Here is a 27,192-nt window from a genome sequence, read left to right as displayed (position 1 = left end):
TGGAAGAGGGGGCTGCCTTGCAATCCGTTGTTGTTAGGTGGGAAGCATTAATTCAGAGTCCAAGGGAGGTAAGTGGAGATGGGGAAAGGGTTGGTTTATTTTGGAGGAGTGAGAATGTGATCCTATAGAAACATGGGTTTGAGGGGCTATGCTAGTACAGGTATTTTCTACTAATGCTAGTAGACTCAGTCGTCGGCATAGAACTTGTCAGGGAAATATGTTGAGCCCTGGAGTAAATTAGTCCCATGGCCACTGGATGCTGAAATGCATTTACAAAACACAGACTTCCTGGGGAGGCCTGAGGCAAATCTTGGTCTGCGCCTCAATTTCCCTATTTGTCAGTGGTGCCTATTGTTATGGGGTCTCTGCTAACCTGAGTATTAGAAGCAAGACTGTTAACTATGAACTTTCAGACCTTCTGAACATTTTCAGGATTTGAACCCGTTAACTGGAGTTGAAAGGCTGTGTTTGCCATTATCAGTCCCTGAGCCAGCCATTCTACCTACCTCACAGGGGTGCTGTGAGACTTATTTAACGAGCATTAAACCCTTTGAACTTCTGTCACATATTCTATCAAAGGATCTCCAAAGCATTTTTGTGTATCATTTGGCCCAATCCTGAAGCTGTTAAGTTTTCACTTAGGCAGAACTCCCATTTGAAGCAGACGGAGTTTGCCTGACTTAAGGATTTGGCTGCCTGACTACCAGTATTTTATAATAATAATTTCTTGTAACATAAGTCAGGATATTATTATAAGGTTCTGTTTGTGCTTTTAGAGTGCCAAGTTTTGTTTTTTTTTTGTTTTTTTTTTTTTTGAACAAGAGATCAATCCACTGCTATAGATGCAGGAAATGTGTGCAATGGAAAATATATTTATAAGCTTTTTACAGTTTTAAGAACAACTTCTTAAAAATAAATATTGTGGTTGACCAATGTTTAAACAGCCTATATTAAAGAGGGATAGGTACTAGTTTCCAAACAATTAGAGAGATTTCAGAAATAGAAAATGAATAGATTGAGTTGACTTCACTTTCATTCTTTAAAAAATAAATAAATCTCCTTGATAGTACTTTTTCATATTACTTTTAATTTCCATTTTGCAGTCCTTCCCCATTGATCTCCCATTGATCTCTGTAGGACCATAGGGTTGGGCCCAGGTATTGTAAGTAGAGCTGTGTGTATATACATATCTCTCCTCTTCCCCCCCCCCAGGCTTCAGTGCCCGAACCAAAAAGAAAAAGTAAAAAATTATAACATTTTGTTTGACCCAGAAGGACATATTTTTGTTTAGTTTTTGTGGTTTTGCCTCTTTTCGATTTTGTTAAAAAATTTGAAGTACAATTCATATGAACAGTTGTTTTAAATGAAAAAGTTAACATTTTGTTTTAAAAATGTTGAAACAAAACATTTTATTTTTCAGATTTTTTTTTTTTTTTTTTTTTTTTTACAGAAACAATTTGTCAAATTCTGTAAATGTTTTGGTCAACCCAAATCTGTGTGTGTTTGATGAAAAAATGTTTTGTCCTTAAACTTTCCCCCAGCTCTAAATGTAAGCTTTTTTTGTTAGCTTTTGTTCTACCTAAAGGCTTGTGCTTTTCCTTCTGTTTGTGGGTGTACACAGGTAGTATTGACAAACTGAGATCCTGGCCTGTCATGATGCAGGGGATTAAAAACATTTCTATCAGAGTGGAGTATGCTGGGAAAGAGGAGTGGTTGTTTCCAAAGTAGGGTACATGCTGCTATGCCAGCGAGTGCTAGCGGAACTTAGTTTATATTTCCTTGCTAATGTGACCAGATTCCAGTCTTGCCCTGATGTATACCGAAGGCAATCCAATTGGAATCCAAAGGGAGTTTCAGTGGGAGTTATTTAGTAGAACCTCAAAGTTATGAACACCTCGGGAATGGAGGTTGTTTGTAACTCTAAAATGTTCATAACTCTGAACAAAATGTTATGGCTGTTCTTTCTAAAGTTTACAACGGGACATCGATTTAATACAGCCTTGATACTTGTGCAGAAGAAAAATGCTACTTTTAACCATCTTAATTTAAATGGAACAAGCACAGAAACAGTTTCCTTACCTTGTCAAATCTTTTTTTAAACTTTCACTTTATTTTTTTTAGTATTTTACTTGTAACACTACTGTACTGTACTTGCTTTCCACCCCCGTCTCTGCAGCTGCCTGATTGTGTACTTCCGGTTCCAAATGAAGTGTGTGGTTGACCGGTCAGTTTGTAACTCTGAGGTTCTACTGTATATGAGTCAAAGCAGGATTTGACCTGTAATTCTTACACTTTGGATTTATAGATTTGTTTATATGCTTTGAAACTGACATTTCTATAAAATATAATACATCTCTTTAATTAAAATAATCTCCTTGCTCTAGGGAACATAGTTCTGCAACTGGGGGCAAAGTAAAATTGCCCAGATCTGAACTCTGATCTGACTGCTGTATAGTTTTAAAAGGATGTGTATTGCTGTAACAGTTTGATCTTTGATTTTTTGATCTATAATATAATTCCATCTGCATTTCCACATTGCCGTCGGTTGGTGGGGCTTAAACCTCTAAAATGGCAATATAGAACATTCTTCTGTTTACATTTGGACCAGCTATCTAGGATACAAGTACCAGCATCATTGCAGTTAGCAGAGTAGCAGCCGTGTTAGTCTGTATCCGCAAAAAGAAAAGGAGGACTTGTGGCACCTTAGAGACTAACAAATTTGCTACAATTCCTCCTTTTCTTATTGAGGTTAGCGCCACCTTTGGGTAGGTAGGTTAGATTGTGTACACCTGCAGTATTTCTGTGTGTTTATTTCCAGCTGAGTCTTTGTAAGGTAAGGATTCTAAATATTAACTTCAGCAGAGTTTGAGACATTGGACATTCTTTCTTCACTTTACAGAAAAAAAAATGTTTGTTTGCCTTTGAGACAAACTTATCAGTTGCCTTTTTGTTGAATCTCTCACACTGAAATATTTTGCCGAATGTACATTTCTGATTGCAAGCTTAATATGAGCATGTGTTTATTGGACTCAATAAGCATAGTGTATTCACTGGGATTTAAACTGTGGTTCAATTAACATCCATTTTAATTACTCTGTTGGACAGATGGTGTCTGCTTTCAATAATTTCACCCTAAAGCCTCATTTAAGTCATACTTGGGTTCTGAATGCTTCTGTCAGGGGGGTGGATAAATGTAGAATGACTTTTATTTTTGGTAACTTGGATTAACATTTTGAAAAGGAAATACTCTCTAACAGTTGATAATGCTGATAACTCAGACAGCACTATTAATAAAGGGGTATTCTGCTGCTTGGCATTCTTGATGGGAGAACATGTAAAAATAGTGTTCATGAAAGTCTGGCTTTGTTATTGGAAGTTCATCTGTAATGTGAAGTTCAGTTTTAAATGCTGTTCTGATTTGTCAGGCAAGACGGTTGTTCCCAAGACCAGTTTCATGTTGGGAGAGGGGAGTTAGATGCTGAGACACAATTGCTCACTTTGAGTTCCTCAGTCAAAATATAGCTCTATTCCTTAAGTAAACAAATAAAATAAAAAGGCACATTAGTATTGCTCACATACTCCTTGTTAGTCTGTGAATCTTATGTGATCAGTATTTTATTTTTACTACTCTCACCACTGCAGCTGTGCAAAGACCACTTCCATTCTTCCTCATCAATTGAACTGCCAGCTAGATTTTAGTTCCAGAATCCTTACTGCTGTTTATATCTGAAGCAGAAAGAATCCTGATTACTTTTCAGGCTGAGCTTGCAGTGCTGGCATTTCGGGGGTGGGGAAATGTGATCTAAACTGGCAACTGAACAAATTTGATAGGAGACTAAATGGGTTCAAAAGAATCAGTGAGTTTCACTCAGCTCTCTTCATTGCCTACTGCAGCGTTTCCCAAACTTTTTTGGCCACGGAACACTTATATTATTTTGTAGTCATTTGGTTTTCAAATTAAAAATTGCGTTATTTATGCTCAAATATATTTTATTTTATAAAACAAAGCAAAAATACAAATTTTAAATAATTTGAACTAACAATTTCTAACTGGAAAGCGCGTATAAAGTAGTACAAAAATCAAGTGCAAGAGTCAAAATTCTTTCTAGGTTCTTTCATGGAACACCTATTCACATCGTGTGGAACACCAGTGTTCTGCGGAACACAGTTTGGGAAACGCTGGTCTGCTGGTTAGTTTCATTTTTAGGGGACCCAGGAGACAGGTCATGTGACTATCAAATGTTTCATTGTGAAACCAGAAAACTCAGTCTTGGAAAAACATTGTGGCTATCCAGAGATAGCAAAGAGTTTAATTTAGAGTTTCTACAGAAGTTTAATGGGCCAAAAACACGTTAGGACAAAATACTGCTAGTTTGGTTTGTTACCAACACTAAAATTAGTAGTTTCACACAACTAGAGGGTTTCCTAACAAAAACTTCCCATCGCCCCTTAGCTCAGTAAATGAGTTTTGTGTGAGAGTTCATGATAAATTAGTCCAACAGCCAGCCAAGGTAGATGTTTTTAGTTGTTTTCATCTAGTCATTCTGATATTTTAAATTCCGGTCTCTGAAGTAATCCTTGATTTAGAGTGGCTTGTAATTTGCACATCTCATTAAAGGCTATTAGGGGTGTGTTGTTCTTCGAGTGATTACCCATGTGTATTCCACAATAGGTGTGTGTGCTTGCCACGTGCACCGGTGCCGGAAGTTTTTCCCCCAGCAGTACCTGTAGGGGGAGCACCCCAGCGACCCCTGGGGTGGCGCCTCCATGGCGCGGTATAAGGGGAGCTGCGTGCTCCCCCCACCCTCAGTTCCTTCTTGCTGCTGAGTGAAGGTGCATCGGAACTGTGCTGCCCCAGCTTTGCTGTAGCTCATCCCCAGAACTTTTTAGTTTGTTCAGTGCTAGTACCTATAGTTAGTTAGCTGTTACAGTTAGTTCATTTAGTTAGAGTACCCGGGCTGGGGCATGCCACGTGCCCAGGGTTTTAAGGCATGCGACACTTGTAGGCGATCTATGCCAAGGAGTGATCCACACGCGGACTGTCTACACTGTTTGGGTGAGACCCATATCAGTGATTGTTGGAAAATTTGAAAGTCGTTTAAACCTCAGACTAAGAGAGAGAGACATTAGGCTCCAGGCCATTCTCATGGAGTCGGTGCTGATCCCGGCTCCGGTGTGCTGCTCCGAGTCGGCACCAAGCACCGCAGCATTGGTACGTGGCGACCTTCCAGTGCCTTCGACTGGTCGGCACCACTCCCTGTCTATGGGGCATAAGAAGGCTAAGAAAGTGCCTTCTTCGCAGTGGCACTGAGGTAACCGGGGGCAGAGACTAGCCCCTTGTCGGGCAGTCCTCGATGCCCTTTGGCCTTTAGATCTCCAACTCACGTTGAGCGGAGTAGCCCAGCCACGTAGGACCAGGCCTCCCTGGATGTCTGGATGCCATCCATGCTGGAGGCCCTGCAGGTGGCCAAAGACGTCATGACCATGCCGGTACCAGGAGCACCGCCGGTGTCGCTCCCCCGCTCCAGAGGTAAGCCACCACTGGGTTCTCAACAGTCGCCCCCGACGCAGCACCTGTCTCGGTCATGGGAATGTTCCCGACTCGTTCTCCACCCAGCGACTGTTTGGGATGCAGTCCACGTCCTTGACTCCCACCAGACTGTCTGGTTGGGTACCGTCTGACCGGGACTCCTGGCACCGCTCCACGCCACGGAGCGATTACCATCAGGACCGAGGCAGACATCGCCAGAGGCCCTCGTCTCACAGGGGTCACGGCAACCAGTCGCGGCATGGATGTCTTTGCTGTTCCTGCTTGGAATCCCACTACAAGTCTCTGCCAAGGCATAGTGCCGCAGCCCAGGGCGTAGATCGCCAGCACCGCGCTGTCATGGGTCCGCCCGTTGGAGCAGATCTCAGAGCAGCAGCTACAGGCAGTACTGGTCCTCCGCATCGAGATCGCGGTCCTGTGGGCGACGCCCCTCCCGGCACCGCTGTTCCTCCCGGTCCCGTGACAGCGGTAGGTCGTTTATTAGCCCGGGCTCCGCTCGTAGTTGCCCTTCCATGAGCCAGGCCAGCCAGGCGGAGCAGCTGGGGCCGTCGGTGCCACAGCAGGTGCAGAGGCACCGGGCCCAATGGTCGGCACAGGCCGGTGAGGGCCTGCTTAGTAGCCAGAGCCTCAGAGGCGCCGTTGGTCTCTCTCTCCAGGCCCCTGAGGAGAGGGTTGGTGGGAAGTATGTCCTCGGCACCGTGCCCGGAGACCGACCAAGTGGTGGACCCTCCATTGCCGGTGGATATCCAGAGCACCATACTGGCTTCCTCGCCCTCCCCAGATGAGGCGATAGTGGCCCCGCCCCACTCTGTCCCTCAGAAGGACTTCAGGAACTTTTAAAATGGGTGGCATCGAGCCTTCACCTCCAGGCAGAGGAGCTGGAGGAGTCCTTGGACTCCCTGTTCAATGTACTGTCATCTTCGGCACCAGGCAGAGTGGCTTTGCCCCTCCATGCGGGGGTGGCAAGGATTTCAAATGCCCTGTGGCAAATGGCGGCTTCCCTGGCCCCCATCTCAAAGAAGGTAGAACGCAAGTACTTTGTACCCACCAAGGGGCACGAGTACCTCTACACCCACCCAACACCCCACTCCCTGGTGGTCAAGTCGGTCAACCACAGGGAGTGGCAGGGCCAACCAGCCCCCACTCTGAAAAATAAAGACTCAAGGAGGCTGGACTCTTTTGGCGGAAAGGTTTATTCATCCTGGAGTTTCCAGTTGCGGGTAGCAAACCACCAGGCTCTCCTAGGCAGATACGAATTCAACTTGTGGGGTTCGCTGACCAAATTCGAGGACTCCCTCCAGGAGCGCAATAAGAAAGAGTTCAAGGCGCTGGTGGAGGAGGGTGCAGCTGCTGCCAGGGCGTCCCTGCAGTGGGCGTCAGATGCGGCAGACACGGCAGTTCGATCCGTGGCCTCGGCGGTGGCTTCTGCTGTCCGAGCTGTCCAGTGAGGCGCAGTCGGCCGTGCAGCAGCTCCCGTTTGATGGCAAGGCTCTGTTTGCCGAACAAATGGATACACAGCTGCATGGCATGAAGGACTCCCACATGACTCTGCAGACCCTGGATCTTTATGTTCCAGCTCCGGCCAAAACTAAGTTTAAGCCACAGCAGGCCCTGCTCCAGCTGCCCTGCCTAAGTACGAGGCTGTCTACAAAAAGTCGAGAGACTATAAGGGTATATCTACACTTTGAAATTATGTCGAATTTTTGAAGTCGATTTTTTTAGAAAGCGATTTTATACAGTCGATTGTGTGTGTCCCCACTTAAGACCATTAAGTCGGTGGAGTGCGTCCACAGTACTGAGGCTAGCGTTTACTTCCGGAGCGTTGCACTGTGGGTAGCTATCCCGCAATCTCCTCCGCCCATTAGAATTCTGGGTTGAGATCCCAATAGCTGATGGGGCAAAAAACATTGTCGCGGGTGGTTCTGGGTACATGTCAGGCCTCCGTGAAAGCAACGGCAGACAATTGTTTCGTGCCTTTTTTCCTGGGTTACCCATGCAGACGCCATACCACGGCAAGCATGGAGCCCACTCAGCTCACCGTATGTCTCCTGGGTGTTGGCAGATGCGGGACTGCATTGCTATACAGCAGCAACTTATTGCCTTGTGGCAGCAGATGGTGCATTACGACTGGTAGCCGTCCTCGTCTCCTGGGTGCTCTTGGCCGGCCTTGGTGAAGTCGGTCGGGGCGCCTGGGCAGACATGGGCGCTCCTGGCAAATCTTGGTGAGGTCTGTCAGGGGCACCTGGACATAAATGGGGGTGACTCAGGTCATTCTCTTCTTTAAGTTTTGTCTAATGGAGATTCAGTCCTGCCTGGAATATTGGCAGAGGCATATTGAGCATTGTCCTGCTAAACCCAGGGTTGTGAGTTCAATCCTTGAGGGGGCCATTCTGCCTCAGGCTGATCTCCCAGCCAGCAGCACCACGAGCACCCAGGAGACAATGACAGCTAGCAGTCCTACTGCACTGTCTGCTGGCGAGCACTCAGGTGATGACGACGGCTAGCAGTCGTACTGCACCGTCTGCTGCCAGCCTACCCCTTGCTCCCCCCTCCCTCCCTCTGTGAAAGCAACGGCCAACAATCGTTTCACGCCTTTTTCCATGCCGGCGCCATATTGCTGGCAGCATAGTCATCCACCCGCTGGCACTCTGCTCTCCTGCTCACGCCATACCATGGCAAGCCTGGAGCCCACTCAGATCACTGCAGCAGTTGTGACTGCTCTAAACACCACGCGCATTATCCAGCAGTATATGCAGAACCAGAACCCACAAAAGCGGGCGAGTAGGCAACGGCAACGCGGTGAGGTGAGTGATGAGGACATGGACACAGACTTCTCTCAAAGTATGGGCCCCAGCAGTTTGGCCATCCTGGTGGCAATGGGGCAGGCTCATACCTTGGAACGCCGATTCTGGGCCTGGGAAACAAACACAGACTGGTGGGACCACATAGTGTTGCAGGTCTGGGATGATTCCCAATGGCTGCGAAACTTTCACATGTGTAAGGGCACTTTCATGGAACTTTGTGACTTGCTTTCCCCTGCCCTGAAGCGCAAGAATACCAAGATGAACGGAGCCCTCACAGTTCACAAGCGAGTGGCGATAGCCCTCTGGAAGCTTGCAACGCCAGACAGCTACCAGTCAGTCAGGAATCAATTTGGAGTGGGCAAATCTACTGTGGGGACTGCTGTGATCCAAGTAGCCAATGTGATCACTGACCTGCTGCTATCAAGGTAGTGACTCTGGGAATTGTGCAGGTCATAGTGGATGGCTTTGATGCAGTGGGATTCCCTAACTGTGGTGGGGCGATAGGGATATGCGTTCTGTCTAACTTGGGACCAGACCACCAAGGCAGCCAGTACATAAACCGCAAGGGGTACTTTTCAAGGGTGCTGCAAGCACTGGTGGATCACAAGGGACGTTTCACCAACATCAACATGGGATGGCCGGGAAAGGTACATGACCCTCGCATCTTTAGGAACTCTGGTCTGTGGGAAGGGACTTACTTTCCAGACCAGAAAATAACCGTTGGGGATGTTGAAATGCCTATAGTTATCCTTGGGGACCCAACCTACCCCTTAATGCCATGGCTCATGAAGCCATACACAGGCCCCCTGGACAGTAGTCAGGAGCTGTTCAACTATAGGCTGAGCAAGTGCAGAATGGTGGTAGAATGTGCATTTGGACGTTTAAGAGTGGCCCAGTTTACTGACTTGGTTAGACCTCAGCGAAACCAATATTTCCATCGTTATTGCTGCTTGTTGTGTGCTCCACAATCTCTGTGAGAGTAAGGGGGAGACGTTTATAGCAGGGTGGGAGGTTGATGCAAATTGCCTGGCCGCTGATTACACAGAGCCAGACACCAGGGCGATTAGAAGAGCACAGCAGGGCATGCTGCACATCAGAGAAGCTTTGAAAACCAGTTTCATGACTGGCCAGGCTACTGTGTGACAGTTCTGTTTGTTTCTCCTTGATGAAAACCTGCCCCCTTGGTTCACTCTACTTCCCTGTAAGCCACCCACCCTCCCCTTCCCTCCCCCCTTTGATCACCGCTTGCAGAGGAAATAAAGTTATTGTTGTTTCAAATTCATGCATTCTTTATTAATTTGTCACACAAGTGGGGGGATAACTGCCAAGGTAGCCCGGGAGGGGTGGGGGAGTGGGGAAGTACCGGGTGGGGTGGTGGAGGAGGGGAGGACGGAAGGACAAGACCACACTGCACTTCAGAACTTATTGAATGCCAGCTTTCTGTTGCTTGGGCAGTCTTCTGGTGTGGAGTGGTTGGGTGCCCGGAGGCCCCCCACCGCGTTCTTGGGCGTCTGGGTGAGGAGGCTATGGAACTTGGGGAAGAGGGCAGTTGGTTACACAGGGGCTGCAGCAGCGGTCTGTGCTCCTGCCGTTCCTGCACCTCAACCATACGCCGGAGCATATCAGTTTGATCCTTCAGTAGCCTCAGCATTGCATCCTGCCTCCTCTCATCATGCTGACACCACCTCTCCTCTCGCTCGTCCGTCCTCTCCTCTCGCTCGTCCCTCCTGTCCTCCATTCATTTTGTGCTTTTCTGGACTCTGACATTGTCTCCCTTCACGCATTGTGCTGGGCTCTTTCACTGTGGGAGGCCTGCATCAGCTCAGAACATTTCATCGCGAGTGCGTTTTTTTCGGCTTCTAATCTTTGGTAGCCTCTGGGACGGAGATGATACGTGGAGCGATGAAACATTTGCAGCTGCGGGAGGGAAAAAAGGGAGATTAGCCTTTAAAAAGAGACATTTTGGAGAACAATGGGTAGACTCTTTCATGGTGAAGCAAGCTGTGAACATTACGTAGCACGTTTGGTTTCTTTACAAGGTTGCATTTTGCCTATTATATCGATGGCCTGCCAGTTTGGTGTGTGAGATCACACACGCAGGGCTGGCGGGCAACAGAATTTGGCTTGCAGGCAGACATGGTAAACCACAGTCTTTTGGCTTCTTTAACCTTCCTAACATGTGGGAATGGTTTCAAACAGCAGCACCCTTATTTCACATACCAAGCCCGTTGGGTTGGCCCTTTAAAAGGAGGGGCTGCGGTTTTCTGGTTTAATGTGCAGCACAAACTGAACACCCCTCCGCCCCCTCACACACCCCCACACCCAATTCTCTGGGATGATCGCCTCACCCCCCCCCCCCCACGTGCCTAACAGCGGGGATGGTTTCTGTTCAGCCACAGGCAAACAGCCCAGCAGGAATGGCCACCTCTGAATGTCCCCTTAATAAAATTCCACTGTGTCAACCAGTGACCATGAATGATACCACTCTCCTGAGAATAACACAGTGAGATAAAGAATGGATGTTGCTTGAATGCCAGCAAACACTGGGACCATACGCTGCCAGGCTTTGTTATGCAATAATACCAGACTACGTGCTGCTGGCCTGCCATGGTAAAGTGTCCTACCATGGAGGACGGAATAAGGCTGTCCTCCCCAGAAACCTTTTGCAAAGGCTTTGGGAGTACATCCAGGAGAGCTTCATGGAGATGTCCCTGGAGGATTTCCGCTCCATCCCCATACACGTTAACAGACTTTTCCAGTAGCTGTACTGGCCGTGAATGCATCCCAAGTCTTCAGGGCAAATTAATCATTAAACACGCTTGCTTCTAAACAGTGTGTCCTATTTACAAAGGTACACTCACTCGTGGTCCCTTCTCTGCCTTCTAGGTCCGGGAGCCTGCCTTTGGTGGGTTGGAGGGTACTAGATCCAGGGTGAAAAACAGTTCCTGGCTGTTGGGGAAAACGGTTTTTCCGCTTGCTTGCTGTGCTTCAACCTCCTCCTCCTCCTCCTCATCTTCTTCGTCCCCAAAATCCACATCCCTGTTGTGTGGGAGTCCATTGACGGAGTTCACGCACAGGGCTGGGGTAGTTTTAGGGGCACTCCCTAGAATGGCATGCAGCTCATCATAGAAGCGGCATGTCTGGGGCTCTGACCTGGAGCGGACGTTTGCCTCTCTGGTAGGCTTGCCTGAGAGCCTTAACTTTCATGCAGCACTGCTGCGGGTCCCTGTAATAGCCTCTGTACTTCATGCCCTTGGAGATTTTTTTCAAATATTTTGGCATTTCGTCTTTTCGAACAGAGTTCTGATTGCACGGATTCGTTGCCCCGTATAGCGACCAGATCCAGTATCTCCCATTTGGTCCATGCTGGAGCTCTTTTGCGATTCTGGGACTGCATGGTCACTGTACTGATGAGCTCGCCACGCTGGCCAAACAGAAAATGAAATTCAAAAGTTCGCAGGGCTTTTCCTGTCTACCTGGCCAGTGCATCTGAGTTGAGAGTGTTGTCCAGAGCGGTCACAATGGAGCACTCTGGGATAGCTCCCGGAGGCCAATACCATTGAATTGCGTCCATGCTACCCCAAACTGGACCCAGCAAGGTCGATTTCAGTGCTAATCCACTCGTCGGGGAGGAGTACAGAAACTGTTTTTAAGAGCCCTTAAAGTCGGAAAAAATGGCTTTGTAGTGTGGACGGGTGCAGGGCTAAACTGATCGAATGCTGCTAAATCCGACCTAAACTCGTTGTGTAGACCAGGGCTAAGAGGCGCCCTCAGCAGCAGTCAAGGCCTACCCCACAGCCTCCAAGGGCAAGCAGGCGGGGAAAAGGCGGTTTTGATGGGACGCCGGGGGGGGGCCATTCTGACAGTTCCCGAAGGGGATCCCCCCTCAATAAAGCTTCCTTTCTGCAATCGGTTGTGTGCTTTCCTCCCAGAGTGGTTGCGACTAACCTCGGCCCGCTGGGTCCTCAACATGGTCTCCTGGGACTACATGCTGCAATTTGCTTCACCCCCGCCCAACCATCCCCCACCCCCATTCCTTCTGGGGGATCCTTTGCATGAAGCCCTGCTAGACCAGGAGGTGGGGCGGCTCCTAGACCTGGGAGTAGTGGAAATGGTCCCCAGGGAGTTCAGAGGCAAGGGGTTCTACTCCTGCTATTTCCTTATCCCGAAGGCCAAAGGGGGACTCAGGCCCATTCTGGACCTGTGGGATCTGAACCAGTTTACGGTCAAACTCAAGTTCCGCATGGTCTCTCTGGCCTCCATCATCCCCTCCCTGGGTCCAGGGGATTGGTACGCCACCCTGGATCTGCAGGACACCTATTTCCACATCCACATATTCGAGGGGCACATACGCTTCCTTCGTTTCCTGGTGGGACAGAATCACTACCAATTTATGGTCCTCCCATTTGGCCTATCCACTGCCTGAAGGGTGTTGACAAAAAGTATGTCGGTGATAGCGGCCTACTTCAGGCACCGGGGGGGTCCAGATCTTTCCCTACCTGGATGATTGGCTGGTCAAGGGCAGCTCCCGGTCGCAGGTGCAGGATCAAGTGACGCTTCTACTGTCCACGTGTGCTGCCTTGGACCCGTTAGTAAATGACACCAAGTCCACGTTAGTCCCAGTCCAGCACATAGAGTTTATTGGGGCGCTCCTGGACGTCTAGTCAGCCACAGCTTCCCTCCCACCGGACAGAGTCGAGACCCTAAAAGGGCTCATCGACACAGTCACAAAGTTCCATGTGTCAACGGCCAGAGCGTGCCTCCAGCTCTTGGGTCACATGTCGGCGTGGTGGTCCGCCAAGCCAGGCTCCGAATGAGGCCCCTCCAGCTTTGGCAGGCCTCAGAATTCTTCGAGGCCCAGGACAGGATGGACAAAGTCCTCACCGTGCCAGGCCTGGTGAACGCCTCCCTTCGGTGGTGGTCCACCCTGAACAACATGCTCCAAGAGGTCCCTTTATTGAGACAGGGCCCCGTCATTGGTGGTGGTGTCCGATGCGTTGGACCTCGGCTGGGGGGCCTATGTGGGCACCGTTCAGACCCAAGGGCTGTGGTCGGCCCTGGAGCTATTCCTACACATAAATGTCAAGGAACTCAGGGCGGTGCGTCTGGTGTGCGTGGCCTTCCGCTCGCACTTGCAGGGCAAGGTGGTCAGGGTCCTCACAGACAATACGGCCGTGATGTTCTATATCAACAGGCAAGGTGGGGCCCGATCCTCCGCCCTCTGGCTGTGGGACTTCTGCATAGCCCACGACATCTCTCTGAGGGCCTTCCACCTGCCAGGCGTCCGTAACACGTGGGCAGATCACTTGAGCAGGGACTTCTCCTCCCAGCATGAGTGGACTCTCTACCTGGAAGTGGCTCACCAGCTCTTCCGAGTGTGGGGAATGCCCCAGGTGGACCTGTTTGCAACGAGACAGAAGCTGCGCTGCCCCCGGCTCTGCTGGGGGTGGTCTGGGAAAGGGTACTGTCTCTGATGCCTTCCTCCTGTCCTGGTCAGACCAGTTTCTCTATGCCTTCCCCCCTTCCCTCTCATCAGCAGGGTCCTGGAGAAAGTAAAAATGGACAAGGCACGGGTTCTTCTGATTGCCCCAGCAGCATTGGTACGGGACCCTCATGGGCCTGGCAGTGGCTCCACCGCAGCCTTTGCTGCTCCGCCTGGACCTGTTCTCCCAGGACCAGGGCTGCCTCCTCCATCCCAACCTAGCAGCTCTCCGCCTCACGGTGTGGCTGCTCAATGGTTAGGCGGGGAGGAGTGGACGTGTTCGGAGGGGGTCCAGCACGTCCTTCTGGAAAGTAGGCGGTCCTTCACATGCCGCGCCTACTTGGCGAAGTGGTCCCAGGTCTCCACATGGGCCGTCGAGCAGGTTTCCCCAGTGGCCGCCCTGATCCAGCTTATCCTGGACTTCCTCCTTCACTTTAGAGCCCAGGGCCTGGCGCCCTCATCGGTCAGGGTGCACCTAGCGGCCATATTAGCCTTCCATCCGCCAGTGCAGGGACACACGGTGTTCTCCCATGGTATGACTGGACGATTCCTTAAGGGATTGGACCGTCTTTTTCCATATGCTAGGCCTCTGTCCCACTGTAGGACCTGAACTTGGTATTACGGGGTGTCTCTCGGGGGGGTCTCACGGAGCCCTCGTTTGAAACTCTGGCCACATGCTCCTGGTCTCACCTCTCGTGGAAGGTGGCCTTCCTGGTTGCTATCACGTCGGCCAGGCAGGTCTCGGAACTCAGGGCCCTGACCTCCGAACCCCCGTACACAGGTTTTCATAAGGATAAGGTTCAGCTCCGCCCACACCCCGCGTTCCTCCCTAAGGTGGTCTCTGCCTGTCACTTGGGCCAGGACATTTTCCTGCCTGTCCTCTGCACCAAGCCACATGCGTCCAGTGAGGAACGCCGCCTCCCCACGCTTGATGTGCGTAGGGCGCTGGCCTTCTATCTGGAACGGACTGAGCTGTTCAGGAAGTCCTCTCAACTGTTTGTTGCCTCAGCTGAATGCATGCGGGGTGGGTCGATTTCCACCCGGCGCCTCTCCCACTGAATCACCTCGTGCATTCGCACCGGTTATGATCTGGCGGGTGTTCCCCCGCTACCAACTGTAAAGGCACACTCGACTCGAGCCCAGGCTTCGTCGGCTGCCTTTGTGGCCCACGTCCCTATCCAGGATATTTGTAGGGCCGCCACTTGGTCTTTGATTCACATGTTTACCTCACACTATGCGATTGTCTCCCAAACCAGGGATGACGCCAGGTTCAGCAGAGCCATACTTCGTCCCGGGGATCTGTGAACTCATCCCACCTCCAACAGATATAGCTTGGAATCGCCTATTGTGGAATACCCATGAGCAATCACTCGAAGAAGAAAAGACAGTTACCTTTTCCATAACTGGTGTTCTTCGAGATGTTACTCATGTCTATTCCATATCCCGTCCTCCTTCCCCTCTGTCGGAGTTGTCTGGCAAGAAGGAACTGAGGGTGGGGGGAGCACACAGCTCCCCTTATACCGCGCCATGGAGGCGCCATTCCAGGGATCGCTAGGGTGCTCCCCCTACGGGTACTGGTAGGGGAAAAATTTCCGGCACTGGTGCACGTGGTGAGCACGCACACCTATTGTGGAATAGACATGAGCATCTCGTAGAACACCAGTTACGGAGAAGGTAACTGTCTTTTTCTTAAAAATGATCGTGGATATTTTATGTGAATAAAATAAAACTCCTGGAGTATTTAGTAGAAGCATGTCTGATGTACACACTTTGACATCTTTATATCCTTCATTTGTAATATCATAAAATATGATAATAATACTTCGACAGATGTTGAATTTAGCAGCATGAAGTGCATAAATTATGCTTTCACAGATGCATGCACTTGTTACCCATTTGAAATTCACTGAGGTCAGGGCTGGCAGGCTAACCCAGGAAAGCAGAGTCAACTGTGACTGAGTGAATTATGTAGCAGGAAAGTTTTTTTTTTTATTCTGTAAAATAATGCTGTTGTCTCTGGGAGAGGTATCTGGGTTGTTAATATAACTTTTGAGTTCTTGTTAAAAAAAAATAATCTGTTTATAATAGTTACATCTCTTTACTCTGTGTGTGTGTGTGTGTGCATGCGCGCACGCGCGCACACTCACACTGTTTTATAGAGAGGAAAGATTGTGTAGTGGTTAGGGTGCCAGTCTGAGAGTCTACAGAGCCAAGTTCAGGTCCCTGTTCTGCCACAGAGCCTGAGAGACTTTGGGCAAGTCACTTGGCCCTGGTCTACACTATGAACTTACGTTCGTATAACTATGTCGCTATGGGGTGTGGAAAATGCACGCCCCGAGCAATGCAATTATACCGACCCAACTCCCAGTGTAGATATCGCTACAGTGTTGATAGAAGGGCTTCTCCCGTCGTCATAGCTACCGCCTCTTAGGGAGCTGCAGCCCTGTAAGTGTACATAAGCCCTTGGTATCTCTGTGTTTCCATTTCCTATCTGTAAAACCGAGATAAGTATTTCTATCTCACAGGGGTATTGAGGATAAATAAATTCAAGACTGAGAGGTGTTTAAATATTATAGTAAAAGTGGCATTATAAGTACTTAAGAGCCTCCTTTCTTCTAGGGTGTAGATCTTGCTGCGGTTCTTCATAGGACCTTTAAACCCTCCCAAAAATACAGCTTGTGCCAAATGTGATAGTTGGCTTTTTAAGTGGGATATTCCATAACAAGCTCACTAAACCTGTCCTCTGTGATCCATACTGACTACCACTTGCTTTCTGGGCAAAATTTTAACCATGTTAACATTGTAGCTTAGAAAGTCTAAATTGTTTTAATTCTTTCCTACGTTCTTGAGGCTGCCTCTTTCCTCACGTTTCCACAATATTTGAGATATTTGAACTCTGGTTTACATGGGGCTGCTAGAGGGTGTTTTAACTGAGGGGCTCTCCAGTCCCAAATGTACATCTCACCCTCTAGTGCACCAAACCCTAGAGTTGGTGGCTTTCAGGGTAAGTTGCTATCCTATTTTTTTCCAGGGCAGGGGCTTGGCTGGGTGCGGTTTTAGAAGTGACTGCTGCAAGAAGCATGGAATGAATTTGTAATTGTGTTCAATTAAAAAAACAAAAACAAAACAAAACTTTATGCATGTCCGAAGGGACTTCTGATAGCACACTTTCAAAATCTAAACATGTAATGGTATTCTGTATGCAGAAATTAATGGTGCAGAAGGAGAATTGCCTTTTTTTCAGTTGCAGCATATTGACCCAGGGTCAGTCTTGAATAATTGATTTGTCACTGTAATAGATTCTAAATAGTGTAACTTCTTAAAGCAATATCTCAAGGTTTGGAGTGATTGCTTGCTAATAGTAACTGGACGGTCACCTCACAATATTTCCGCTGATGTAATAATTGAAGTCTGGTTTTATTTTTCCCTTCCATGGCAGGCCTAGTCCAAAACCAAGTCATGATTATGAACGATTGAAGATCCAGTGTATGAAAGCCATGTCGGACCTACAGTCTCTACAGAATCAACATACCAAGACACTAAAAAGATGTGAAGAAGCAGCCAAAGAGGCAGATTTTTATCAGTAAGTAACGCACAAAAAGGTACGGGTGAAAACTCTTTTTCTTTTCACTGGTTCAGGAGCAGTGCTTAGACAAGTTTACTAGTGCTGTAAGAATTAGTGCTGGTCTGCCAAAAGTGTTTCATTCTGGTTGATCATGAGGTATTTGATCTTTTAAAATATGGCAGTTTTAAATTACATCATTCTTGTTACCATCTTGCTTTTCTTACTGTTTTAATGGCAACATTTTGTGAACTTCTACAGTCAAAGGTTTTTATTATTTTATTTCACCTACGTTGAAAGGTTAAGTTCCCGTGATTTCAGAAGGGGAAAAGCATTGGTTTTGATCTTTAGGGATCTTTTAGTAGCAACTTCTAAAGCCATGATGGAATTGTGGTTTAGTGGTGTAGAGCAAGGCAAACTAGTTACTAAAGTGTGATTGAGATGGGATATTTCATGACCCGACCAGTCTAGAAATAAAAGGTGGGATTTTAAAATGGGTTCTGCATTGGCCTGACTCCGCTTCCATTGAAGTCAGTGGGAGTTTTAACACTTTGAGAGCAGAGTTAGGCCATCAATGAGTACTTGTGAAAATGTGGTGAGGTTGTGGGGAGAAGTTGCCAGCATTTGCTTCTAGCTCTGATGATGATCAAGATATTGGACTTGAAACCGGGTACTGGTGCAACAATGAACGTGATATATACGTGATCTGAGACCAGTCTAATTTTTATTAATTGGAAAGGTATTCAGCATAGCGGAAAAAAATGAGGCAAATATAATATTGGAAGTAGCCTTAAGGCTACTGTTCTCTAATGGCACATAATGCACAATTGATAAGTGTGTAACAATCTGGGAATGACGTCTGATTTGGCTGGCTTAGTATTGTCGCTCTTACACCATCAGCAGGCAAAATTTGAAAAAATGTTAGTAAGAAAATTCACCATGTGCAAACTAAGTGAGCTGCATGGCTATTTGCTGGGGAGATTTGTTGATCCTGTCTGTCCACTTGATTTTGCTATGGAGGAACAATAGAAGATCTTGCAACATGCTATTTTACCCCTTTATACCTTTGTCGTTATCTGAGGATCCTTCAGAGGTGGTTTGTTTCTTATTTATTAGATGTCAGTTCCACGAAATCACAAGCCTGAGACACTCTGTCCTTAGTGCTCTTTCCAAGTTGTTCTGCCTGCTAATAAATTCTAGGCGAAGCTACAGATGTCTTTATTTTTAGTCAGATTCCTGTAGCTGCTTTTTCTGTGCATGTGAAAGGCTAATGTAAAATGTTTGCACTCCTTGAAGTGATAGTAGGGTTTTATTTCCCTTATTTGCAAACCACAGTTCTATAATCTGTGTGATTATAATGTTGTGTTGTTTTTGTTTTATATCTGTATGAAGGGATTTTAAGGATTTAAATTTTACTTGTTGGGGGCAAAAGGCTGTTGAGTGATTATTCTGTTGTAATTGCACTCACATACACAAGTAACTAAGAATATTATTTTCTCTGAGGAACAGCAATTTTGGTTTTTACATAAGACAAATACAAGGCAATAGCAAACTTTTATGCTTGCACTAAGTACTCTATAAGACTAGGTACTCTGTGAGACTATCTGGCCAGCAAAAAAATAGCATTTCTTATTGTCTCAGAGGTAACTTTCCCCAAAAACTTTTCCCCACTTTTCCCCAAAATGAACTTTTATTAAGATTTGGATAAGTAGACTCCTTACCTGCCACTTCAGATAGACCTGTGAGTTTCCCCTCCCTCCCCCCATAGAAGCTCAAATTAAAAACACATCCTTGGGCATGTTTCCTGCAATCTCATCTCTTCTTTTCCTCCCGCTCCCTTCAGCGTCTTTGCACGTCTCCTTCCTTTGAAGATATTAATACTGGAATAAGAATTGTGGGATCCACCAAATCCTGCGGTCTTTTTGCGTCCTGGTTTCTTTGCATTTAAAAATCTCACACTTCAGGATAGAGTATGCTTAGCAGTGTTTCCCAAGTGGGGAATGTGAGACATCTTGGATGCAATGGCAGCTAACGCCCAGCAGGAATCTTGTCTGCCATGTCTGTTAAGCACTTTTTGACTGGTTCCTCTAAGTTGAATGAAGACTAGTGGGGAGTTAGAGGCCTATTGTTAGGGTGTTAGGGATAGGTGTTTCAGGGAACGACGGCTTGCCAAGGAATTTACTAAGTTTCGAACCAAGCCTTACTCAAGTATAGATACACCTGCTCTATGAATTTATCTTAGTATGTGTCCTGCAAACTCTGAGTTTAGCAAGTTCTGGATGCTGAACCAAAACCTTGGAAGTTTGGCACTACCCTGGTTTCAACAAAACATTTATCCAAGTTGGCTTGTTTTCAAGTGACTAGTAATTTTGGATGTCTAATCCGAGACACATAATTTTAAGGCCGATTCATAAAATCATGTTTGTCCTATGAATTATTCTTGAAGCTATTTTGGAAGAGAGTAGGTGGAGCTCTCTAGTCTGGGTTGATTTTAACATTGTATTAATTGTGGTAGCATCTCGGAGCCGCAGTCATGGTTCAGGACCCCATTGTCTAGGTGGAGTACAAATACAGAACAAAAAACAAGCCTGCCCCAAAGAAGTTGCAATCCAAGTAAAATCTGAATAGCAGATGCTGAGATCAGTCAGTCCCAGGTGTAAGGATTGCATATATTTAGTCTTGTAAAAATAATTTACCAAAGGCTTAATTTTTGGCCCAAGTTATTTCCACATTTTTTAATTTGATGATTTCTGTAAGCTCTCCATTGGGTTATTTTGTACAGGAAATGTAGCTCACTTCTTATGAAAGGAGTGGGAGTACAAGGTGCACTTATAATATAGAAAAATGTACAGATTTTTTTTTAAATTGTAAATTTGATTCCAATCTTTTTTTTTTTTTAACAAGAGAAACGACAGGCAGCAGCAGTTTTATTACAGGGACTTTGAACAGCTTCCTGGTTGGTGGGAGAGTTAGGTCTGAATCACTTTGTTTCAACAATAAAACCTGGCCACGTCCTATTGTCCTTCTTTTCTCTAAACTGCAGCTTAATACCATTTAATTATATCTCTTGGTCTGCTCCAACAGCAATCTGCTCTAAAGTTGGGCTGCTGCACTGAATTAGAGTTTGAATTATATGCTCAAAAATGTGACTTAGTTGTGATTTTAAGTGTGAATATACACACTTGTCAACTATTACAAGCAATATACCCAATTTGGTATAACAACTGGTAGCTTTACAACAAAAAACAAAAGCAAACAAGCAGAAAGCTTTTTCTACTCTATTGATGTCTTGTTCTATCATATTGTATTGTGTTGTTCAAGCGTTGTTCAAATATGCTGCTAATTTATTTTACCTAGAAGATCTTGTGTGCCCAGTGACACAATTTCTGTGCCTCTGGAGCAGTTTGCTTGTTGAAATGGTCTACAGGAGGCGGGGGCTGCTTGTTCTGCATAAATCTATAATGTATCTGTTTTAATGCTGCACAGGGCTTTCAAATCACTTAACTCCAGAAAGTCTCTGGTTGTATTGCCTGTCTTTCTTCAGTAGGATTTAGCTGGCACATGGCATTTGGAATATTCAGATCTGAAGAAATGAGTCAGTTAATTTCATCTGCCTTTTTTAATTTGAAACTTTGATTTGGTTTGATATGGATTAGTGCATCGGCATGAAGAGGCTTCTTGGAAAGTTTGCATCTAAGTGCTCTTTCTTTGTGGCATTCTAGTACCTTGCATAGTCGACTGCTGAGTGACCAATCACAGCTGAAGGAGGACATGGATACCTTGAAGAGGAAGAATACACAGTTGGTGCGAGAGCATAACCATCTCCAACAATCATGTGAGGAAATGAAGAGACTTCATGATGAGGATCAGAAAGAGATAACAGACCTACGCAGTCAGCAACAGCAGGTAGGCTGCAGCTCTTGGCACGAATACTGTGAGCAACTGTTTAATGTTTTCATGGAATGTAAAGCATTGCGTGGCTGGCCTACCACTTACCTTTCTTTTTACCTTTGCACCAAGTGGAGTAATGTTCCCTATACACCATATATCTGACAGTGCAAGTCACAAAACTGCCATTTAAAACACAATGGTAGCGTGTGCATTTAATTGTCGTTGTTCTCTGATAAGCGACTCTCTAAAATTGACCTTGTGTGGGGTTCCTTCTTCCTTGTGTTTTAGTGACTCTGGATCTTGTGTCTTTTAGTTGGAAAAATCTTTTTACTTTTAAAACCTGCTAGCCCTGCAAACTTGGATCTGCAATATGAAATGTCTTTCAGCATCTAGTAGGATGAGGAGTTGTACTACTTACCTTTCCCAAAAAAACAAAAAGGAGACTACTTATTCTCTGGTAGTTTAGCAGTGTCAGCTGGGATTGACTGTGTGGGAGCGGAATTTTGGCAGGGGGACATGCAAGGGGGAAAAAGGGTATGGATCGGTATGGATTGAGGTTATATATGAGTGGATTTGGGGGGAAGGAGAGAACAGTATGTGTGAGAGGGGGAATAAGGACTGGAAGAGATGAATAGGCTCATAGACTTCAAAGTCAGAAGGGACCATCGTGATCATATAGCCTGACCACCTGCACATTGCAGGCCACAGAACCTCACCCACTCACTTCTGAACTAGACCCCTAACCTCTGGTGGAACTACTGAAGTCCTCAAATCATGATTTAAAGACTTACACCAGTTTTTAAACCTGTAAGTGATCCGTGCTCCATGCTGCAGAGGTTAAAAAAAAACCCCAAACCGCAGGATCTCTGCCAATCTGACTACAGGGGAAATTCCTTCCCGACCCCAAATTTGGCGATAAGTTAGATCCTGAGCATGACCCACCAGCCAGACACCTGGGAAAGAATTCTCTGGAGTAACTCCGAGCCTCCCCATCTAGTGTTCCATTATGGGCCATTGAAGATATTTGCTGTTAGCAGTTGCAGACTGGTACATGCCATTGTAGGCAGTCTCCTCATACCGTCCCCTCCATAAACTTATCAAGCTCAGTCTTGAAGCCAGTTAGGTTTTTTGCCCCTAGTGCTCCCCTTTGGAGGCTGTTCCAGAACTTCACTCTGATGGTTAGAAACCTTAATCTTATTTCCAGCCTAAACTCATTGATGGCCAATTTATATCCATTTGTTCCTGTGTCCACACTGGCGCTTAACTTAAACAACTCCTCTCCCTCCCTGGTATTTATTCTGTAATGGAGAGACTGTGAGGATAGGAAGGAGAAAACACTGTGCAAAGGGAGAAATAGGGAGAGTAGGAAAGCAAGGGGATCCATTATTAGACATTACAGACAAGTTAGACTGAGGGACGACTTAAGGAACATGAAAAGACTTGCCAATACATTCTTTTCATTTAATAGATATTTTCTCTCATATGCACAGATGATCTAGACATAGAATATATGGATTATTATCAGTTAAAAAAAGTCCACATTCTTTTAAACTCCCCTCAGTCAGCCAGAGGCAGATATTAAATATACCTTTGAGACATTACTCAAAGTGCCTGTGTTTGTCTGCACCTACCAGCTCAGCCTTGCTCTTACAGATTGGTTGCCCCTCACAAGTACCTTTCTTTGTGTAGCCTTAGAATCCAGTGTAAAATCTGTTTACCAGTGAGTTGTGGATTACCTTGTTTATAATTGCTCTCTATGCTTCCCTCCTTGTTTGCCAGTAAAATAAAAGGGAGTTGTCCCTTAGGATCTTGGTAAAAAACCACTGGCTGTTAATTTATCTGTACTAGTAGGAACTTTTTTTGAAGCATCAATTAATCGTAAAGCGGAATTGGGATTACATAAACTGTTAAATAAGAAGTAAGTTTGACATCAACAGACCCAAATGTCTGAGTTTAACACTGATTTATACATTGAAGGGACATGGTCATTTTAAAACTTCTATATTTTAAAAATGGGTGCCTAAAGTTAGGCTCCTAAATTCGTATTTAAGCCCCTAAATAAGAGGCCCAATTCTCAGAATTGCTGAGCGCTCAGCTCTGTGCATCTGTTCCAAAGCCCTTTGAGTCAGTGGAAATACTGATTGCAGCCTATCCTGAAAAGACAATGTATATGACTACTTTTGGCTTCATGAGTACTTTGGGTGGAGGTGTTTTGGTTTGGTCTGGTTCTTTTTGGAATAGGAATTTATATATAAATGTTACCATAACCTCATTTCAACCCTTAGGCAAAATTTCAGCCTTAAGAGACTTATTATTGAATTACATGCCTCTTACTTTAAGGGTTTACAATGAAAATGTAACACAAGTTTTTGCCAGAATAACAATGAATCAAAGCATATCTGCACTGACTTGATTATTTTGGGCACGTTGTTAATAGTTAACTGTTGATTGTTTATTCATCGTTCTTGAACATCACATCATACTCATAGTAACAAAGTTGAGCGCTTTTTTAAATAAAACTGTTAAGAGTTGACCCTTTCCTAATATGAAGAACGACCTCTGGATAATTATAATTTTTAGTCATGCTAAATCTAATTTAAAGGCTTATGATAATGAAAAAATAATGGCTTTTGTCCCTTGATCTTTAGGTATTTCTTGGGACAGGAATAGCTGTGGGCATGCAAAAGTCCAGCCTGTGTTCATATTTGGAACGTATCACAAAAAAATGAGTGGCAGTTTTTCTTTCTCCCAGTAACACCTTTAAAGGTTAGGGGAATGATTGAACAAAGTTTGGTTATTTAGGTTCACAGACACTATTCAGTTAGAACAATGCTACAGGTTGATTAATGCTTTTAAACTTCAAACTTAAAAAAAAAAAAGAGCTTTTCAAGGATGAAAGAATGGATGTTTCTAACAATTAAGCAGTCTCAACACCAAGGTGCTTGGTGTTTTAATCGTAGTAAAGTTCACATGCTAGGGATAAAAATAGGCAAGAGGGCTGGCAGAAAAAAACAACCTGGAAGTGGCAGTGAGTCCACCGTTCATTTACAGAAAAGGGATCATTCAGTTGGAACAGTTACAGTAACATGTGGAATGGCCAAATAGATGGCTTTGCCTAACTCTGTGGGCTGATTCACAGGACAAACTTTAAAGTTAAATGGTTAAGCTTCAGAAGCAAAGTCGGTACAAACAAAAATAATTACTTGCCAGGCTTGAAGGGTAAAAGTCAAAATAAGCTATAGAGACTGAGGTGTTAACAGTGTTTTTAGTTTTTGTTTTGTTTTTGTTTCTTTGTGGGGTTTTTTGTTTGTTTGTTTTATTAACTTTGTATTTTGTCTTGCTCGTTTCCTCTGATATCAGGTTAACTTGAAGGGGTGCTCCTATACGTCTGTATATGTGAAACAACTAGGACTGCAGAAGTTTGGATTTTTATTCCCTGCTCTGCTACACTACAGATTCGCTATGCGAGTTTGGTCAAGTCACTTACCCTTTCTGTGCCTTAGTTTCTCACTCTGTAAAATGGTAATGTGAAACCTAAGGTGCCACAAGTACTCCTTTTCTTTCTACCACAGAGTGCTATTCAGCTTTAATGTTTGTCCAGCAATTGGAGATTCTTTGATGGGAAGCACAGCATAAAGTCAGTGTTATTACTATTATCTGTTTTTTCAAAATAATTTAATATTGTGCAAACTTCATCATTACCCTTTTCAAGGAAATTTTGTTAAATTCAGACAATGAGAAACATGCGTGGCTCCTTTTCTTGGTATGTCAGTGTGAATCGTGTTGTCCTGAAGGAATGCCAGCAGTCTTATCTTAGTCTTTGTCATTTTGAATCTGGATTAATCTAAATCTGTTTTTGATGGTCTCTCTGACGTGTCATGCCATCACCAGACTGTAGCAAAACACAGTAGCCCAACTGCTCGAGAAACAAAACTGTTAATCAAATGACTCCTACTGTGTGGGATTGTCCTTGATTTCCTGTACAGCAGCTGACTGGCCTTTAAGTTTCTATTGCTCACGTATGAGGTTTTCGTTGCCATGGCTGTACCCTTGGGTTCAGCTTGGACTATTTTCTCTTCCTCATATTGGGGCTTTGGATGGGAGATTTTCCTTAATACTATGCTTCCTGTTTATGGCATTTTCTCTTTTCTTCCCTTCCTCCCTCCAAACTCCATTTGCATTTTAGAGCCTTTATTTTAAACTTAGTCAAACTCCTGCTATCTTTGGACTAGTCTTTTCTCTTTATGTTTACTTAATCTGATAGTTGTTTAAGATATTGTCAATGAGAAGGGGCCCCATACATTTTAGGCTGTGAGAAGATGTTTGCTTCTGTCTGAGAGTTTCAGATATTCAGCTCCTAAGTTTGGTTTCAGTATCATTTCTTTTTCTTTTTCAGTAAACTTTGTTTTTCTTAGACAGTTCAGTGATGGTCAAGGCCCCATCCCTAGCCAGTAACGGCGCTTAAGCACATGCTTAATTTTAAACACATGCTGAAGTCTGCTATTTAAAAAGTGTGCTCCCCTAAATATGGGTGGACAAAAGAACATGCTGATGTTATTTCCTGAATCACATCCTAAGGCCTCAGTTCAGCAAGGCACTGAATCATGTGCCGACTTCAAGCATATGAGTACTGCCCCAGAAGTGAATGGGACAACACACAAGCTTGAAGTTTGGCACCTGATTAAGTCATTGCTAAATTGGGGCTCTGTTATGTCCAAATTGTCAAGTTGACTTGGAACCAAACAGCTCAGAGTTCTTGTCAGTTGGGTTTTTGTACCTCTAGGTTTGTTAAAGGGGACAGCGTCAGGATAAATATCATACTGTTAGGTCAGAAAGTGAGGTTCCTATCTGGTTGTGATGAATAAGATCAGCTTTATCAAGCTGCAGTCTGTGGGTTACTGGTGATCTGTAGAGAACTGGCAGTCATATAAATTTGGTAGCTGCTAGTCATTTCCAGCTCCTTCTCCAAGCGTCTAGGCTTTTCAGTGTAAAGAAGAGCCTGAGTGTGTGTAGAAGCAGCAGGAATTAAGGAGCCAGCAATGACGATAATTAGGGCTCCGTGTCTGTCACAGAGGTCACGGATTCCGTGACTTTCCGCAGCCTTCGTGACTTCTGCAGCGGCCAGTGTGGCTGACCCCAGGGCCTCCCAAGCAGCTGGCTCCAGGGACAGCCACACCGGCTGCTGCTGGAGCGGCTCTGCAGCCACTTGCTCGGGCTTGCCCATAGCCAACTGCTCCGGTTGCTGCTTGGGTGGCCCTGGGCAGCTGGCTCTGGGGACCGCTTAAGCAGTGGTCCTGGGGGAAGCTGGAATAGCCACTGCTCGTCAGCCCCGGCAGCTGGTGCCACTGCCCACCCCTGGGCAGCGACACCCCCCTCCCCAAGATTTAGTCATGGGTATTTTTAGTAAAAGTAAAGGACAGGTCAAGGGCTGTGAATTTTTGTGTATTGTCTACAACCTGTCCATGACTTTTACTAAAAATACCCATGACTAAATCATAGCCTTAACTATAATTGCCAAGGGAGTGTTGGGCAATTGCAAATGGTATACTGGTAGTCTGTGTGATCATGAACGGGAGGGGAAGTGATCCACAAGGTTTCTCTCTGTATTTGTGGTCCTTGCAATGAAACTGTCAGCAATCTCTCCTTACAGCAGTGGTGGGCAACCTGTGGCCCACGGGTCGCACACAGCCCGTCAGGATAATCCGCTGGCAGGCCGCCAGACAGTTCGTTTACATTTACACGGCTGCCCGCAGCTCCTAGTGGCCACGGTTCGCTGTTCCCAGCCAATGGGAGCTGTGGGAAGTATTTTATGAAAGTATTCCTTTTAAGTTTCTCTATTACCCTCCTCAAATGCATCTAAACTTTAGGCTAGATTTGACCCTTTTAAACATAAAACTCACAATAT

General features: G+C 45.7%; 1 protein-coding gene across 2 annotated transcripts in view; it reads left to right on the top strand.

The window, feature by feature from the left end:
- Positions 1 to 27,192, top strand: part of DLG5 (discs large MAGUK scaffold protein 5) — a 192,091-nt gene that overhangs the window by 103,698 nt on the left and 61,201 nt on the right. For both annotated transcript variants that reach the window (XM_037905726.2, XM_037905728.2), the window contains exons 4-5: positions 17,274 to 17,417; positions 21,119 to 21,302. In XM_037905726.2, the coding sequence (XP_037761654.1) occupies positions 17,274 to 17,417; positions 21,119 to 21,302 (328 nt within the window). The remainder of the gene's footprint in view (positions 1 to 17,273; positions 17,418 to 21,118; positions 21,303 to 27,192) is intronic.

This window comes from Chelonia mydas, chromosome 7 (assembly GCF_015237465.2).
Source record: "Chelonia mydas isolate rCheMyd1 chromosome 7, rCheMyd1.pri.v2, whole genome shotgun sequence".
Lineage (NCBI taxonomy): Eukaryota > Metazoa > Chordata > Testudines > Cheloniidae > Chelonia > Chelonia mydas.
This window is presented reverse-complemented; position numbering and strand designations above follow the sequence as displayed.